The 16,138-nt window shown below is 52.8% G+C and overlaps 6 protein-coding genes across 6 annotated transcripts; 4 read left to right on the forward strand and 2 right to left on the reverse strand.

Annotated features, from left to right (window-relative positions):
* Positions 1 to 1,076: 1,076 nt before the first annotated feature.
* ACET3X_009347 (uncharacterized protein) lies at positions 1,077 to 3,396 on the forward strand (the record flags this gene model as incomplete). Its single annotated transcript, XM_069455531.1, has 3 exons — positions 1,077 to 2,635; positions 2,687 to 3,235; positions 3,384 to 3,396. The coding sequence occupies 3 exons, from the start codon at positions 1,077 to 1,079 to the stop codon at positions 3,394 to 3,396; spliced, it is 2,121 nt and encodes a 706-aa protein (XP_069303424.1).
* Positions 3,397 to 4,982: 1,586 nt separating this feature from the next.
* ACET3X_009348 (uncharacterized protein) lies at positions 4,983 to 5,685 on the reverse strand (the record flags this gene model as incomplete). Its single annotated transcript, XM_069455532.1, has 2 exons — positions 4,983 to 5,628; positions 5,681 to 5,685. The coding sequence occupies 2 exons, from the start codon at positions 5,683 to 5,685 to the stop codon at positions 4,983 to 4,985; spliced, it is 651 nt and encodes a 216-aa protein (XP_069303425.1).
* Positions 5,686 to 7,875: 2,190 nt separating this feature from the next.
* Positions 7,876 to 8,800, forward strand: ACET3X_009349 (uncharacterized protein; the record flags this gene model as incomplete). Its single annotated transcript, XM_069455533.1, has 2 exons — positions 7,876 to 8,609; positions 8,674 to 8,800. The coding sequence occupies 2 exons, from the start codon at positions 7,876 to 7,878 to the stop codon at positions 8,798 to 8,800; spliced, it is 861 nt and encodes a 286-aa protein (XP_069303426.1).
* Positions 8,801 to 9,416: 616 nt separating this feature from the next.
* On the forward strand, positions 9,417 to 10,544 carry ACET3X_009350 (uncharacterized protein). The gene is made up of 2 exons (XM_069455535.1): positions 9,417 to 9,566; positions 9,617 to 10,544. Exons 1-2 carry the CDS (start codon positions 9,537 to 9,539, stop codon positions 10,472 to 10,474), a joined length of 888 nt encoding a protein of 295 aa, XP_069303427.1. The 5' UTR covers positions 9,417 to 9,536; the 3' UTR covers positions 10,475 to 10,544.
* A 223-nt stretch (positions 10,545 to 10,767) lies between these two features.
* Positions 10,768 to 12,423, forward strand: ACET3X_009351 (uncharacterized protein; the record flags this gene model as incomplete). The annotated part of the gene is made up of 3 exons (XM_069455536.1): positions 10,768 to 10,862; positions 11,204 to 12,098; positions 12,154 to 12,423. The coding sequence occupies 3 exons, from the start codon at positions 10,768 to 10,770 to the stop codon at positions 12,421 to 12,423; spliced, it is 1,260 nt and encodes a 419-aa protein (XP_069303428.1).
* A 136-nt stretch (positions 12,424 to 12,559) lies between these two features.
* On the reverse strand, positions 12,560 to 14,601 carry ACET3X_009352 (uncharacterized protein; the record flags this gene model as incomplete). Its single annotated transcript, XM_069455537.1, has 2 exons — positions 12,560 to 12,767; positions 12,824 to 14,601. The coding sequence occupies 2 exons, from the start codon at positions 14,599 to 14,601 to the stop codon at positions 12,560 to 12,562; spliced, it is 1,986 nt and encodes a 661-aa protein (XP_069303429.1).
* Positions 14,602 to 16,138: the final 1,537 nt, after the last annotated feature.

Consider the following 16,138-nt stretch of genomic DNA (forward strand, 5'->3'; position numbering starts at 1 on the left):
GTGGCGCGGATGTACTAAGTTAGTGGATTAGGACATGAGATCAAGCTTGTGATAGCCTGGGTAGGACGGCTGTCGTGATCTTGTAGCGGAGCCTCTTGGTACGCTAGCGGAAAGCCGATTGTTCTGCTGTGCTTCTTAAGATCAATAATTGTATGTGCTACTGTAAGGTTCTTATTGTCGTGACGCCGCTGTGGCGTCGTCTAATTTGTCTATTGCTATGCCTTGTGGTGGCTATTTGCGCGGTTCTTGTGTCTCTTATTGAACGTTGCCGTAGCCGAGGCAAGAGGCCTTACTGTACGTCCTTTTAGCATGTTGGCTTTACGATTACTTGACGCGTCTTAGGGGAGCTAACAGTGTATGTCGCAGACTTGAGACAGATAAGGCAGTATGCTGGCATTGAATAACTAAGGGTGGCAGGCTTGAGGATAGGGGAGTCGCGATTGGGTAGGCGGAGGTTGCGTAAACATGGTTTACAGCATGCTGCACATTAATAGCATTTCGTTTTCCGCGTTAAAGCTGCTTGCTGGCGTCAGACAAATGCGTCGCTTAAGATGTTCTGGGTTGTTTTTGACGCTGTTGTCGCTGCGCTGCGTTTTGAGCCCCAGGATGGTTGGCGGCACAGAGTCCCTGTGGCCAGTGTGTCCTTGCACGAACTAGCACGCGCTGCACAGGCATCGTGAAATCCTCTTACAGGAAACGACGATCCATAACTTATGCTTTCTACACTATCAGGTCGCGTTCACAGGCAAGAACTGCTTCTCGGCTTGCAGCACGCTGGCTGTCGCGCGATCATGCGTTTTCAGCCGTGCCCAGCCAGCCTCACGTCACGGCGCGTGCGGGCTGCGCCTCCTGCCCTATGTAGGTGTTGGAGATGCAGCCTGCCCCAACAACGAGGAGGGCAGTCGTGCTCACCTCTACCTTAGCAAACCATCACTTAGCACTCGAAACAGCCCTGATAACTACGATCTCCATGCCCTGCGCGAGCCAGCTGCCGTGCGCCGTCGATTCCGTCAGCCTGCTTTGAGGCTCCAAGACTTCCTCCCACCGCTCGCGCATACGGACAAACACACAGCCCGATGCGACTGCTATACACTACAGGCGATGGGAGACTTGGGTGGACTGAGTACCTGATCGGAGACAGGATTCCCCCATACGCGATCCTGTCGCACACTTGGAAGGAGGGGCAGGAGGTGACATTTGCCGATCTAAAAGATCTAGACAACGCAGTAGACGTCGACACACCACGCAAAGAGGGATACCAGAAGATTCGCTTCTGCGCGCAACAGGCTGAGCGGGACGGTCTGAAATACTTCTGGGTTGACACCTGCTGCATCGACAAGACGAACAGCCAAGAGCTTCAAGAAGCGATCAACTCCATGTTCTGCTGGTATCAGAAAGCGGAGAAGTGCTATGTCTTGCTTTCGGACGTCGAGAACAACTCATTAGAAGGGAATGGCAGTTTGCGCAGAAGATGGAAGGCAGCGTTCAGGAAGAGCAGGTGGTTCAACCGAGGCTGGACGCTTCAGGAACTACTGGCTCCCCGCTCTGTCGAGTTCTTTTCGAAAGAGGGAGAGCTGCTAGGGGACAAGCAGTCCCTCAAAGACACTATCAGTGAGATTACAGGGATACCTAGCGAAGCTCTGTTAGGGAAGCAAGTGTCTGAGTTTAGCGTAGCTGAGCGGTTCTCTTGGGCAGAAGATCGCCAGACGACACGCGATGAAGATGGAGCATATTGCCTGTTCGGCATATTTGACATCCATCTACCGCTGATATATGGCGAAGGCAGAGAAAACGCACGCGATCGGCTTAGAAGTGCGGTTATTCTGAAGCACAAAGGCCGCAGTCACGACCAAGAAGAGAGGCTTGGCAAGATTTGCAGCTGGCTTTCGGCGCCTGATCCGTCCACCAACTACCACAAAGCGCACAAGCAGCGGCAGGCTAAGACAGGTCTCTGGCTGCTAGAAAGTGCAAAGTTCACAGACTGGAAGAAAAGAGCAGCGTCGCGGCTGTGGCTGTACGGGATCCCAGGATGTGGAAAGACGATCCTGAGCTCTACTGTTGTTGAGAATCTGCTGCAATACTGCCATGATGACACAAACATGGTGACGGCGTACTTCTACTTCGACTTCAACGATACACAGAAACAGGACTCAGAGCTTATGCTCCGCTCGCTGCTCTGCCAGCTTGTGCAGCGGTCGGTCGTGATACCTAAGGGCGTTGATGCGTTGTTCTCATCTTGCGAGAACGGGCAACGAAAGCCATCGTCGCATGCGTTTTTACAAGTAACAAAGGAAGCGGCGCAAGAGTTCACGCACGTGTACGTTGTTCTTGATGCTCTAGATGAGTGTGCGCAGCGCTCGGAGCTGATGGACATGCTCGAAGCAGTGGCTGAGTGGCAGCTTGACAATCTGCATCTGCTCATGACTAGCCGGAAAGAGCGGGATATCGAGCGCTCCTTAGAGGAATACATTAGGGAGGAGGACGCTGTATGTCTTCAAAGGGACGTGGTGGACCAAGACATACAGCGATACATCCAACAAAGGCTGCGTGTCGACAAGGGCTTGGCGAAATGGAACAAGGATGCCGTCGTCAGGCAGGAGATTGAGGCCGCGCTAATGGGCGGAGCTCGCGGGATGTAAGTGTTTTGATTCAGTTCTCTGCTAAGCTAGAGCTGACGATAGCGTAGGTTCCGGTGGGCTGTATGCCAGCTAGACACACTAGGAAAGTGTTGCAATCGAGCGAAGCTGCGCAAATCTCTTGCTAGTCTGCCCCGGACGCTAGACCAGACATACGACCGCATTCTTACCGCGATAAGCGAGGAATATGCTGAGTATGCGATGCGAATCCTGCAGTGGCTGACGTTCTCTGCGCGGCCGCTGTCCGTCGAAGAGGTCGCCGAAGTCGTCGCCATCGACGTGGCGCGCGACCCAGTGTTCGACCGTGACGAGGTGCTAGAAGACCCGCTAGAAGCGCTAAACATCTGCTCTAGTCTAGTCACTATCACAACGAACGAAGTGGACAGAAGATCAGGGTCTGCTCAACGGATCGTTGCTCTGGCACACTACTCAGTGCAGGAGTACCTTGTGTCAGACAGGATCAGGCAAGGGTCAGCAAAGCAGTACAGCATGCAAGAGGCTGAATGTCACAATGCGATAACGAGAGGCTCTGTGAAGTACCTAATCCAGCTCCAGCAATCACTATTAGAAGAGACTCTTAAGGCATCCGCACTTGCAAGGTACACAGCCAAGTTCTGGAGCAGCCATCTTCGAAAGACAGGAGACAAGATGGAACAAGCCAGTCAGCTAACGATGGATTTAATGGCCAGAGAAGAACCTGGATATCTCAACTGGATCCGGTTGCATGATCCAGACAGCCCGTGGCAGGAGCCAAATCTAGAAAAAAGTCTCGATAGCATACCTCTGCCGCTTTACTACGCAGCACTATTAGGCTTAAGCACAATTACAAGACTGTTGCTTGACAAGAGCGCTGAGGTCAACGCGCAGGGTGGAAAGTATGGGAACGCACTGCAGGCAGCTTCAGCTGGAGGCCACGAGCAGGTTGTCAAGACGCTGCTCGGCAAGGGCGCCGATGTCAACGCGCAGGGTGGACACTTCGGCAACGCACTTCAGGCAGCTTCAGAGAGAGGTCACGAGCAGGTAGTCAAGATGCTGCACGACGCGGGCGCCAAGGTCAACGCGCAGGGTGGACACTTCGGCAACGCACTGCAGGCAGCTTCATGCGGAGGCCACAAGCAGGTGGTCAAGATGCTGCTCGACAAGGGCGCCGACGTGAACGCGCAGGGTGGACACCTCGGCAACGCACTGCAGGCAGCTTTATTTAAAGGCGACGAGCAGGTGATCAAGATGCTGCTCGACAAGGGCGCCGAGGTCAACGCGCAGGGTGGACACTTCGGCAACGCACTGCAGATAGCTTCATTTAAAGGCCACAAGCAGGTGGTCAAGATGCTTCTCGACGCGGGCGCCGAGGTCAACGCGCAGGGTGGACAGTTCGGCAACGCACTGCAGATAGCTTCAGTTGGCCACGAGGAGGTGGTTACGATGCTGCTCAACGCGGGCGCCGACGTCAACGCGCAGGGTGGAGAGTTCGGCAACGCACTGCAGGCAGCTTCGTACGGAGGCCACGAGCAGATAGTCAAGATGCTGCTTGATAAGGGCGCCAAGGTTAACGCGCAGGGTGGACGCTACGGCAACGCACTCTACGCAGCTTCAGCTAGAGGCCACGAGCAGGTAGTCAAGACGCTGCTCGATGCAGGTGCTCATCAATATCAGGAAGGCATCACTGTCTCAGGGTCCGAATAGCGTTGCTCACGCTCTAAGCAAGCATTTTCAGGCGCACAATAAACATCTTTCAGTTAGCGCACAGAAGGACACGGGTCACGGTCCTCTGCATATTGTACAGTGGAAGATGCTCCTGGAAAGCTGTCAGCATGCGCCACATCTATTTCGAGGCCAATGCAGAGTAGGCATAGCGTATGATTCATAACAGTCGATTACTAAGTAGCTAGTGGATGCGCTAATGCATGGCAGGTCCCGCCAGCTTGGGTCTCGCCGCAGGGTTCTCCTCTCCCGCTCTTCGGGACTTTCGGCGAGCTTACTCCTACCTTTAATTAAGTGAACTTTAAAACCTAGTAACATGGTTTTCGTTAACCGCTCTTCCACCTAAGGCCTTCAGTGTTCAGAGAAAATGTCCAAATCGCGAGTAGACAGGGGGTTATCGCTGGAGGGTCTTCCGACGGCGTCGGTGAAACGATCGACAGCACGACCAGCACTTCATAGATACTCATCGGAGCCTGTTAGTCTAAAGAAGAATTAGTTCATTAACACCGCATGTGAATATCAGCTCTATAAATTCTCGCAATAGAGGCGCCGAAGGCCCGAACCGTCAAACTGTCTCGGGACATGGTATGTCTCTTCACTTAGGGACGCACCTTAGACAGTCTCTTAAGGAGGACGGCCCAGATATTACCATTTCTCAAGGTATGACTCGACGCCAGGGTAACCAGATGTTGAAGTGCGTACCCTCGCCACGGCTTTCAATGCATCAACCAGAGCTTCTCTTGGATAGTCATCGAAGAATTGCATCCTGCCAGTGCCTTCGTCTGCATCATCGCACGCTTTACACGCAACAACATCAGCGACTAAGCGACGAAGTGGAGATTCTGGAGGAGTGCCCTCATAAATGATCTCGACGCTCTCCGATCCCATGTGCCAATCCAGTATCTTTTGTGCCTTGAACAGTTTCTGTAACACTGCATTCTTGTACCTCGCGTCGATGATTTTTCCTCCAAAGACGTACGCTCGTGCAAGCGCGATAAAGATTTCCTCTATTTGTTCAGCTCTCTCTTCGTCGTCGTCCTCGGCTGCTTCGAGGCGCAGGTCGATTGATATCTTGTTGGTGTACAGCCATTTAATGTAGTCGCTGACAGTTCCCACTGGATAATTAGACAGATCAATGGTACGTGATTCTGCGTTCATATTGGTCCATCCTGGTTTCAAAGCGTTTTGAAAGAACTTCGAGCTGTAGCAAAGGATACCGTCGTGAACGTTGAGACAGTCTGCACCGTAAATGCCTCCCTCGACTATGAGCTGGATGATATCATCGCTCGGACTATATGCGTCAGTAATAGCTAGCAGATTTCTGAATCACGGGACAGGATTACTCCATGTTGATCGGTACGCAAGTCCTAGAGCTCACGGTGTCGGGCACGCGTTTTGTTTCGTTGTTGTAGCTATCGCTTTGGAAGTTTGGATAAGTGTCAAAGAGGAAAATGACTTACGGTATTGAACTGTACTGAGAGTAGGGCGAGAAAAGTGTGTACCCTGTTTAACCTTTACCTTCACCTTCACCTTCACCTCGGAGAAGACTCACAGCTTTCAGTTTCCAGCATTGAGTTTTTGGGTGTAGTAAGAGAGCGTGAATGAGACAAAAGCAGACCTGTTGACGTCACGCTCAAAAAAAGCTGTCTTGGTAGGCCAGCGGCGGTTTTAAGCGTTTGCCATATCGAGTCGCTACGCCATTGACGGAGAATCTTACATCTAGAGCCGGAGATAACTCTTACAGACCATGCAATAACTATGCAAGCCGGCAACAATGGTGGCCACGTCAGATCCTACATGACAGGAATGTGCCGATGACTCCCACCAATATCGTCGAGTTCCTTTCATTGTAAACCAGATCCGTATCGCAGCTTCCGAAACTAGATCCGCGGAGCGTCACCGTATCGACCGCATCATTAGCAGGTTCCCGTAATTATGGGTTGGTACCTAGGTAGTTGGATGGCATTGTGCGTTGGACGGCTTGCCCTAAGTAGTAGCTCCAGACGCATGCCAGTGCGCATCCCTTGCTGATCTCTTTGTTTCCATCGTACGCCCCTGCCCCAGTCCAGCCGAGGCATCTCTGTGGATCTAGAGCATCTACATCTATCAGGACTAATTGAGGCGCAGGAGGCGCAGGAGGCACAGTCCTGCCGAGCTATCGCACATGTAGACTTAGCAGTTGGCAAACATCGCGCGCCCAGCAAAGCACTATTCTCGTCCACCCTTGTATATTAGCGGTGAGCCGTTCGAAATTGATAGTTGTGACGGCTTGCAACCTCACCTTGTTCTTATACAACCGACTCAAGCGATTTTCGGTACAATAACGTCGCCCAGAAACACCCAAAGCAAGAAGACAAATGACTCTAATTCTTCCAATATGGCTCAGCGACCGACGCTGGAATATACGGCGGGTACAGGAGGCGAAATGACAGAAGGAACCAGAAGAAATGGGTCGAATAAGAATGCCAGTCCTGTCATAACTCGCAGTCTCTCCAATCCGATATCTTTGGAGACCACAAATCTAGGATTTGAGATCGTAGCAGGGTGCATTTCGAATAAAAAGTCAGCTGGCATTGCCAACGAGGCGATCTCGCCAATCCTACATCGTGCGCTTTATACGCAGATGTCTGAGAAGCAGTGTTCAGATAGCGCCGTTGGAGACTCGCCAATACAGTCGATGTCTTCACTTCCGAGGGCCAGTTCGGCCTTTCCTGCAGTTTCGCCCAGTATCGATACCTCAGACAACTACCGTACGACTGATGAGCAGAACCGAGCTGTAACAAGTCTCCTGAAATCATCAATCAGCATGAAACCCTCGAGAATGCAGTCTATTCGCAGAGTTTCCGTACAGACAAGCGACTTTCGTCTACCCCCCGAACAGCCTGAGAATCGCTTCGTCGACGAAAGTGGGATTGTATTCCCTGGGGTCTGCGACCGTCAGCAATGTGCTCTGCCACGGGCGCATTTTGTAACATCTTTTCGTCTTTGCGAACCTACGGAATACACCACTGCACTGGCAGATCATGGCGTTACTTATGCAGACTACTGCCGACTGATCACTGCGCTCTGGCACTTTTTGGACCAAATCAGGAAGGAAAAGAAGCGAAAGAAAAGTGAAACGAGCCCGGTATCGACACCTTTGGCAGAGGCTGGCGAAGACAACAACACCAGTGGAATCAGTCCTGTGACTGGCACGACTAAGAACTTTTGGGACACGACCGAACAGCTGAGGAAGAATAGACAAGAAGCCGTCGCACTCAACAAGTTACTCGAAGAGATAACGTGGAATTTCCAATCCAGGGGCGTATCAGTACTGGTTTGCGTGCAGTCGTTCTCGCTGTTCGCGCCTTCTCGTCTTTCAGAGGCACACATCCAGATCCTACATGTCAACCATGACCAAACCTTGCAGACGGCACTAGACTCTACACCAAAAGGCAAGCCCGATCCCCGTACGGGACAGCGCCTGTCGTTTATCGATGTTTTTTCCTTTGCGAGGTGCGAACAAGAACCACAACGACCGACACTCGAGCGGCAAGCCATGTCTGCGACGACAACGACGACAGACCATGTAGGCAACCCTGATTATCAGCGTGGAGCACAGAACCGGGACCGTTCCAAACCTTATCCTCTTTGCCCTGACGCTATTCCGACACACAAGCGATCGATTCTGAGTGCCAGCATCGATCGGTATGGTGTTGATCCTTACTTTCGGGCTTGGATGAGAGCAAGTATCAATTCCGGAACACAGTGTAGCACCTACGGAGAGTACTTGATCGAGAAAGAAAGGGATCCGTTTGTAAACAAGAGAATCAAGTACGCCGATGCTACACTGAACCGAAACATTGTCGATAAGATGGTGCGCGATGATCGGACTTGGAAGGACCGGTTCCCTATTGCCATAAATAGAGCCAAGTACGATCACAACAGGAAACTAGAGTGCCGCAAGACAGCAGAACACGGATCGAGACTCCGAATCCTGCGATTCGGATTTCGACATCCAATCTATCCTCCACACACGCCTGAGATGGACGTGCTCGGTCTCAGCAAAGACTTGTACCTGTCCATCATAACGAGCATTGACCGGATGCATACGAGCATGCGGCTCAACACGAAATGTCCAGGCATGTACATGATCGCATCCCTGAACAGCGTTCGGCGCAAGGGGACCGAGGACGCGGTGATGAAGCTCAGAGAGTACATTAGACGACTGAACGCATCGCAACGGACCATTGTGTGGACCATTGAGAAGATACCTTGGGTATACGACAAAGGGTAAGAACTTCCATGTACGAACTGCGCGTGAGACATACACTGACTTCGTACATCAACATTCTAGGTTCGGGCGAAATCGTACGGAGTGGGAGATCAGCGCTTGGAGCGCGGAAGATCCCTTGGAGCTGCTCATGCAGCTGGAGCGATGGGGCCTCATTGAGAACCGAATGAGTCTCGATGACGAAGACTGACCTCGCGGTCGCTCTGAGCTGTTGGGCTGTGAATGTGGTATGGAGCCATATTGCAGGGGAGTTGGTACTGTAGCGTAAGCAGTCTCCATACACACCTGTTCTTCTTCGTGATGTGATCGAGGTGGTGCGAAGACACAAAGCATTCCAAAGCTGAGATGAACAATGTAGATTACTGAGCCTACCTGGGTAGTTAGCGTCTTGGCACGACGGTGTGTTTCCGCGCGATATGCTAAGCACACCCAACTTTATCCTCTTCTCGTCTCAAGCAGGTTTCAGTGATGTGATAACCTCGGTGCTACTGCGGTGCCACAAGCTTATGACACGGGCCTGGAATGTGCTGCGCCTGCCGTCCAGAGAATGTTCTAGAGAGCAACGCATCACGGCATTTGAATCTCCTCAGCCCACCACCTAAGTACCGGCCATCACAAGCAAGGGTGCCTTGTCGAAAACAAGCTCCAAGTACTCCACTAGTCTACGCGCGCATTACTAAGGTACAGCGGTTAGGAGCTGAGGGTTTGAAAGCACCGCGGAAAGTGAGGACCTGAGGATGTGGGGCCCTATACCTACACCATCGGTCTGCATAATCACGACCTCGTCGCGACATATATAAGAAGTTGTCGTTATCGTTAAAGCGGACCATCAGCCCAACAATATTTACTTCTCCAACTCACTGCACACTTTACAGTAAGGCAACACATTGCATCTACTCACGCACAACCACCAACACTCCAACGTCATGTCTATCAAGAACGTCATCATCATTGGAGTAGGCATCCCTCTCCAACTGCTCATGAAAGCATTAACTAACAACAATAGGCGGGTGGTAACCTTGGTCCCTCCATCTTGAATGCTTTCCTCAAAGAGTCCTCTTTCAACACATCCGTCCTTTCCCGCCAAGGGTCCAAGTCTACCTTCCCCACAGGTGTCAAAGTGTTCCGCGCAGACTATGATTCGCATGACAGCCTAAAGGAGGCGCTCCAGGGCCAGGATGCCGTTGTCTCACTCGTCGGTGGTACGGCAGTGGGAGACCAAAACAAGTTGATCGATGCTTCCATCGCAGCGGGAGTGAAGCGCTTCATTCCCTCAGAGTACGGCAGCAACACGCCTGACAAGCGCACTTGCGATATCGTGCCCGTGTTCGAGGCCAAGCTCAACACAGTCAACTACCTCAAGAGCAAGGAGAAGGAGATTAGCTGGACCAGCATCATCACTGGTCCCTTCTTCGACTGGGGCCTCAGGGTTTCTTTCCTGGGCTTTGACGGCGCTTCCAAGACGGCAACCCTCTTTGACGATGGTGAAGCCGTCTTTTCGGCAACCAACCTCCACCAGATTGGCCTTACGACTGTTAAGGCACTCGAGCACGCAGATCTGACCAAGAACCAATACGTGTACGTTAGTGGATTCCAGACGACACAGAAGGAGATATTGGCTGTGGCAGAGAAGGTCACGGGTGCGAAGTGGACCGTCAACAAGGTCAGCGCGAAGGAGCACATTGAGCAAGGGCTTGCCAAGTTCCAGTCGGGAGACTTTAGCGGTATCCCGTACCTGCTCCAGGGCGTCACATTTGCCAAGGAGCATCAGCTAGGTGACTTGTCACCGTCGGGTCTGTGGAACGAGAAGCTGGGTGTGCCCAAGGAGGGCCTTGAGGAGACTATCAAGGCTGTGTGGGGTTGAACTGGGAGCTGTCGATTTAGGTAGCCGATCGAGGTAGTATTTCCATCTAATGAACTCTGTTGATGGTGACACCATACGAAATATGAATCTCCTTGATGCACTATGCTGGTAGTGATATGATGTGATAGGGCAAGAGCGTGTTGTGCGCTAGCCTCTTTCAGACACCTGGGGAAGATCCCGGCGAGTCTCCATCTGAAGGTTGGGACATGGCCGAAGACCAACACGCGTAAAACCGTCGCACCTACCAATTGGAATAACATCCAACTAGCCAATACCCTGTGCCAATCATAAACATGGCAGATCGCGCGGCCAAACGGATGCGACGTATAAGCACCGAATATGACGAGTCCGAGGGCGACGGATGGGACGCGAGAGGAAACAGCACCAGGTATGTGGCTGACAAGGCGAGCGAATGACTTGCACCCCATCGCCAAGGGCAGCGCGTCGAGTGCAGCAGTCCCAAAGAGCAATGGCTGCCCCAGAAGACCCTCTCTGAACCACCACCACTCTTGCACTACCACCACCACCTTTGTGCCACCCGCCTGCACATCCCTGCGCGACGTCAGCGGTACGGAGATTCGAACGGGCCATCTGACGCCGTCGCCATCCTTCCCATCTGCCTCTTCCCGCTTCTGCCCGTCCTGCTCACCTCTCCCCATACGCCGCTGCCACCATGCCTCGCCTGCGGTCGCGCGCACCTCCAGCTCCAGCTCCCCTAACACCCTCCAGTGCCACCCCTACCGCCTCGTCGACTCGCCCACGCCGCGGGACTGCGAACCAGTCGCCTGCTGCGGCCGTCATACAGCGCTCCTCGCCCGAAGAGACGCGCCAGTCGATACACCTCACCGTCAAGTCATCGCCCAACAAGATCAGACAAGCCACCGGCGGGGCGGCGCCAAAGGCAGGCGTCAGCAGGAACAACATAGTCGCGGGCAAACGCGCCTCGCGGAGCAGTCGTGTGGTGCAGGAAATTGACAGCGACGACGACGACGACGAAGAAGAAGACGATGACGACGACGATGACGCCGAGGAAGTCGATGCCATGGACGTCGACGACGACTCGGATGAGAACGAGGTAGACGCCGAGGGCGACGAGGACGAGGACATGGACGCCGAAGGGGACGAAGACGACGACATGGAGGACACACCAGCGCCCCGGATCACGGTCAACGCGAACAGAGGCATCCCCGTCCAGCCAGCGCCAGCGATAAAACTCACAAAAGCACAAGACAAGGTCGAGGCCAAGGAAATGGCCATGGACGACGACGATGACGACGACGACCTCAGCGATCCCGACTCCGATCTCGACGAAGAAGACGCAGAAGGCGAAGACGAGGACGCCGAGGGCGAAGAAGACGACGACATGGGCGTCACACCCGGCGCAGATATGGACGAGGACATGGACAGCGACGAAGATGCCAGCCGCGACCAGACGCCTGATGTCACCAAGATGACGAAGCGACAACGCGCCCTCATCAACGAAGATGGCGACGGCGCGCTCCTGGCACTCTCCAACGAGGCACAGAAGAAGAAACACCTTACAGCTGAAGAACACGCCATGCGAAGGGCAGAAATGGCAAGGCGAAGGAAGAACCTCAGCGAGAAGAGGAACGAGGAGGAAAAGGTGTGTCCATTTGTCTGCATTGTTTGAATTAACAGCTGCTAATCTCCATCTCTAGCTCGACACCATCAATCGTCTCCTCAAGAAACAGCCCCCGAAACGCGGCCGCAAATCCATGATGAGTGTGGACGAAGACGGAGAGGAGGTGGAACACGAGCCTGAGCGCGCAAACCCACTCTTCACACGCTACATCCAGAACGCCAAGGGGACCCAGCTTGCTATTCCTGATGAGTGGCTCCAGGCTCCCGTTGGCAGTGTATTCGCTGGGAACATGCAGAAGGGGAATCAGAAGCCATTCAGTGGAAGGATGGTCGAGGAAGTTGCTTAATGGTAGTCTGAGGGCGACGACCAAGAAGAGAAACAGAACGTGTACATTTAGCGGTGCATACCATGGAGTTGTTTTCTTGCTGAGCTTCTAGAACACATCATAATCATGATACATTTCTTCCTGTCTACTGGACTAGCTACTTCACCTCCAATCTCATCGCATCATACTGTACGTATACCGACTCGGGCAACAACGCGCTCTCAAAGTTCGTCCCGTTGTACGGCAAGCTAAGTATCAAACTGTTCTCACCGTCCTTTAGCAAGGAAGTCGGGAAAAGGAACTTGTGCGCGAGATTGTAGCAGATGACTGCGGAGCGGACAGCGCAGGACGAGGATTGGTTGTATCTGTCATCTCGATTAGCAAAACACAAAGCAAGGTATGACGGACCAGGGAAACTTACGGAATGATCCATGGCTCAAGGTCGTCGCCGTTGACATTTACAGTAAGAGGTAGATTCGAGTACGGCTCACTCGCATTAAAGATATCCGTGTTCCCTGCCGCCGTCTTTGCACCAGCAAGCTGCACAGTAAACGTAGCAGTAGTCTTGTTGCTCAACTCCTTGGCCTGCGCATCGAACAAAATAGTCCAGTTGTACGGATGATCAGGTACAGGTACCGGGCGCTCGTAGTTGGCCTTGCCACCATAGACAGCCCAGTGGACGTAGTTGAGTGCCTGAGACTCGTCGTCGCGACCGACTTTGTACGTCACGCCCTCGGGGAACTCGTCGACGAAATCGAACGCGCCCCAGTAGAGACGGTATTCCTCTGTGAGGAGAGGGTTCGTGGGCGATTGAGCGTAGCCGTGGCGGTATTCACCGGACGATTTGTCGGGGGTGCCGATGCGGAAGAGTTCTTTGCCTGCAGACTCGGGGATCCATGTCGCTGATACGGTGGTTTCTTCTCCAGCGGAGACGGAGACGTCGTCTTGGTAATAGTCGCCAAAGATGCCGTCGGCGTAGACGGTAAGACGATAGTTTCCTGCTTTTACGCGGGGAATGGTTACCTCACCATCAGGTGATATGTCCTCCCAGTATTGGTATGCTTTGTCGTCGAAGACGTTGTCTTGAAAGTTGTGGCCGCTTTCTGTGAGGATGGCGATGGGGTTCTTGGCTCCGGCGGGCAGGCTGATCTTTGCATTCAAGGTGCCACGGCCGGATGTTGGGACGAGGTTCGGTACGTGTTTTGCGATGGAATCGTAGAACTCGGCGTTCCACTCTGGACGGAGACCGTACTGCTCTGCGTCCTCTCGGAGCTCTTCGAGCGAACCGCCGGAGTTGAAGTGGAAGTACTGGGGTCCAAACGTACGATCAAAGCCATCGGTGATGTTGGGTGTTTGGACTCCGTGGTGGTTGGAAACCATGTAGTTGTACACGATGCCGTCGACAACGAGATCGGAATGAACGGGGCCGTTGTAGTAGGTCTCGATGGTGTTATGTACAAGCCATGCGCCGTAAGTCGAGCCGTTGGCGTTACCGGTACCGTCGGCGTACATACCGTGAGCCTTGTGGTCGCGCCACGTGTCTTGGAAAGTATACTTGGTGAAGTAGTCTCCCACACCCTCGACGTAGGGACTATCTTTCTTGGGTAGATACCACGTAGCATCCTGAACGGTAACCTGGCCCTCTGTATCTGGGCGAGGCGCAGCAAACTTCTCGTTGGTAACGAAGTGTGTGAAGAATGCCGGTTCGTGGTTGGGTCTGAACATTGTGCGGAACTCTTGTAGGTTGCGCAAGAAGGGAGTGGTCTTGTTGTTGTACACCACACGACTGAAGGTGTGCAGACCCGTCTCCCCTTCTCTCAGGAACCAGTATTGCTCCAATCTCTGCCCAGTTGGAGCGTAGGTCTCGCCCATGCTGATACCACCATATGGGGTACCAGTAGAATCATTGCCACTGAACAGCTGGTACTGAACATTGCTTCCACGACCGGGTGTCCAGAAGCCACTTGGAGTGCAGTAGCAGTCGAGATATGGACCAACTCCAGTGTTGCCGTTTTCCGTCCCGAGGAGATTCTGGCCGTCAAGAGTCAAGACATTGACATATCCTCTTGTCTTGCTCACCGACGCGACGAGCCGATCATTGGCGATGGTCAGACTCTGGTTGTTTTGCCTCGCGTTCAGGAAAGCCCAGGATGTCGAAGGCAGCAAAAGCGCCGCTGCGGTCGCTACGGTAGAGCGCATGTTGTAGATGGAAGGCGCCAACGAGTACTGCTTGCCCTGAGAAGTACTTGCCTCCCCATTTTTATACGCTTCGTATCCAGGTACACGGGAAAATTAACTGAAGCCAAGCGCGTTGATCCTAGCCATAATCCGGGGTAAAGGAGGAGAGAGTGCTATGGGGACGGCACGCTAATCGGCCCTTCGGTGGGAAAGCAACCGAGGACAGGGTCTGCTAGAAGGGTAAATGGCCCACATGTTCTCTCGTACCTTCCCAAACGTGTTTGTGAAAGCAGGCCCTACGAGACATTCTATTGTGAGTGGTTGTGGCTTCCTTTGAGGGTGTAAAGGATCTTTGGGGGGCGTGGTTTGCAGGCGGTGCCCATGAATAGCCTCCCAGTCAGGCGAGTCATGACGGTACGTGCTTCTTGCCGCTACGGCCTTGTTATTCTGCACCACATTGATTCATTGCAATTCCAAGCGAGCTATCACGGGCTTCCGGCGAGTGGCTTACCACGATGTATACAGTAGGTTGAGTATGTTCCGAGTTCTAGCCCTCTTTGATAGTTGCGCCGCATGCTACGCCACACCTCCAGGGCTAGCGCAGGGATCAGCCCTCGTATGCGCGATCACCCGGCATAGGATGTATTCATCCTGTGTAGAAGCCGTGTTGTGCTCCTTCCATCTATACGGATATGTAGTCTCCTTCGACGCTCCTGCGCGCTCCCAAGGCCTATCTGTTCGGAAATATAATCATCGTGTCTGGAGAACGAATGATAACAAAGAGAAGGCGTGATAATGAAGAGTCCAGAAATAGAAAGAGTTTGAATCTTTAAATCTGTGCGAGACTGTAGTTATTGTAATGTCTAGGAGTGAGATTAGTTGTTGAAGAATATAGCAGTCGTTATGATTGTTCTGATGACTAGCTTCAATTACGTCATTATCGGACTAAATGAACCTGCCGAGCTGTCACCTGCTTCAACAACGACACGCGTCAAAACATACATTACACATCCAAGCTTCGCAGCGGGAGGAAACAGAGATACACTAACCTTTGCGCAGTGATGAGTTCTTCTCAGAGGGAGAGCGAGCCTCTACTGCAGGGCTCCCCAACCAAAGTCATAACATTCGAACCCAACGACCCGGACGACCCGCGGAACTGGTCGAAAGCGCGGAAATGGCTGATGGTCGCTGCTATCATTCCGATAGACCTCAGTGTCTCTTGGGGAGCAAGCGGCTTTAGTCCTGTTGCGAGCGATTTCGCCAAAGACATGGGCGTCTCACCGAGTGTTGCGGTTCTAGGATTAAGCATGTATGTGCTTGGATTGGCTTTTGGGCCTATGACTTTGGCTCCTCTTTCGGAGTACTTTGGAAGGAGACCAGTTTATATCGTTTCCTACGGTATCTTTCTCTTGCTACTCTTGGGAACAACATACGTAGAAACATTAGGACCGTTCCTAGTCCTGCGCTTGTTTTCAGGCTACTTTTCATCTACGACAATCTCGAATTTCGGAGGCACCATCGCGGATCTCTTTCATCATCATGACACTGGGCCAGCCAT

This window comes from Alternaria dauci, chromosome 9 (genome assembly GCF_042100115.1).
Source record: "Alternaria dauci strain A2016 chromosome 9, whole genome shotgun sequence".
Taxonomy (NCBI): Eukaryota; Fungi; Ascomycota; class Dothideomycetes; order Pleosporales; family Pleosporaceae; genus Alternaria; species Alternaria dauci.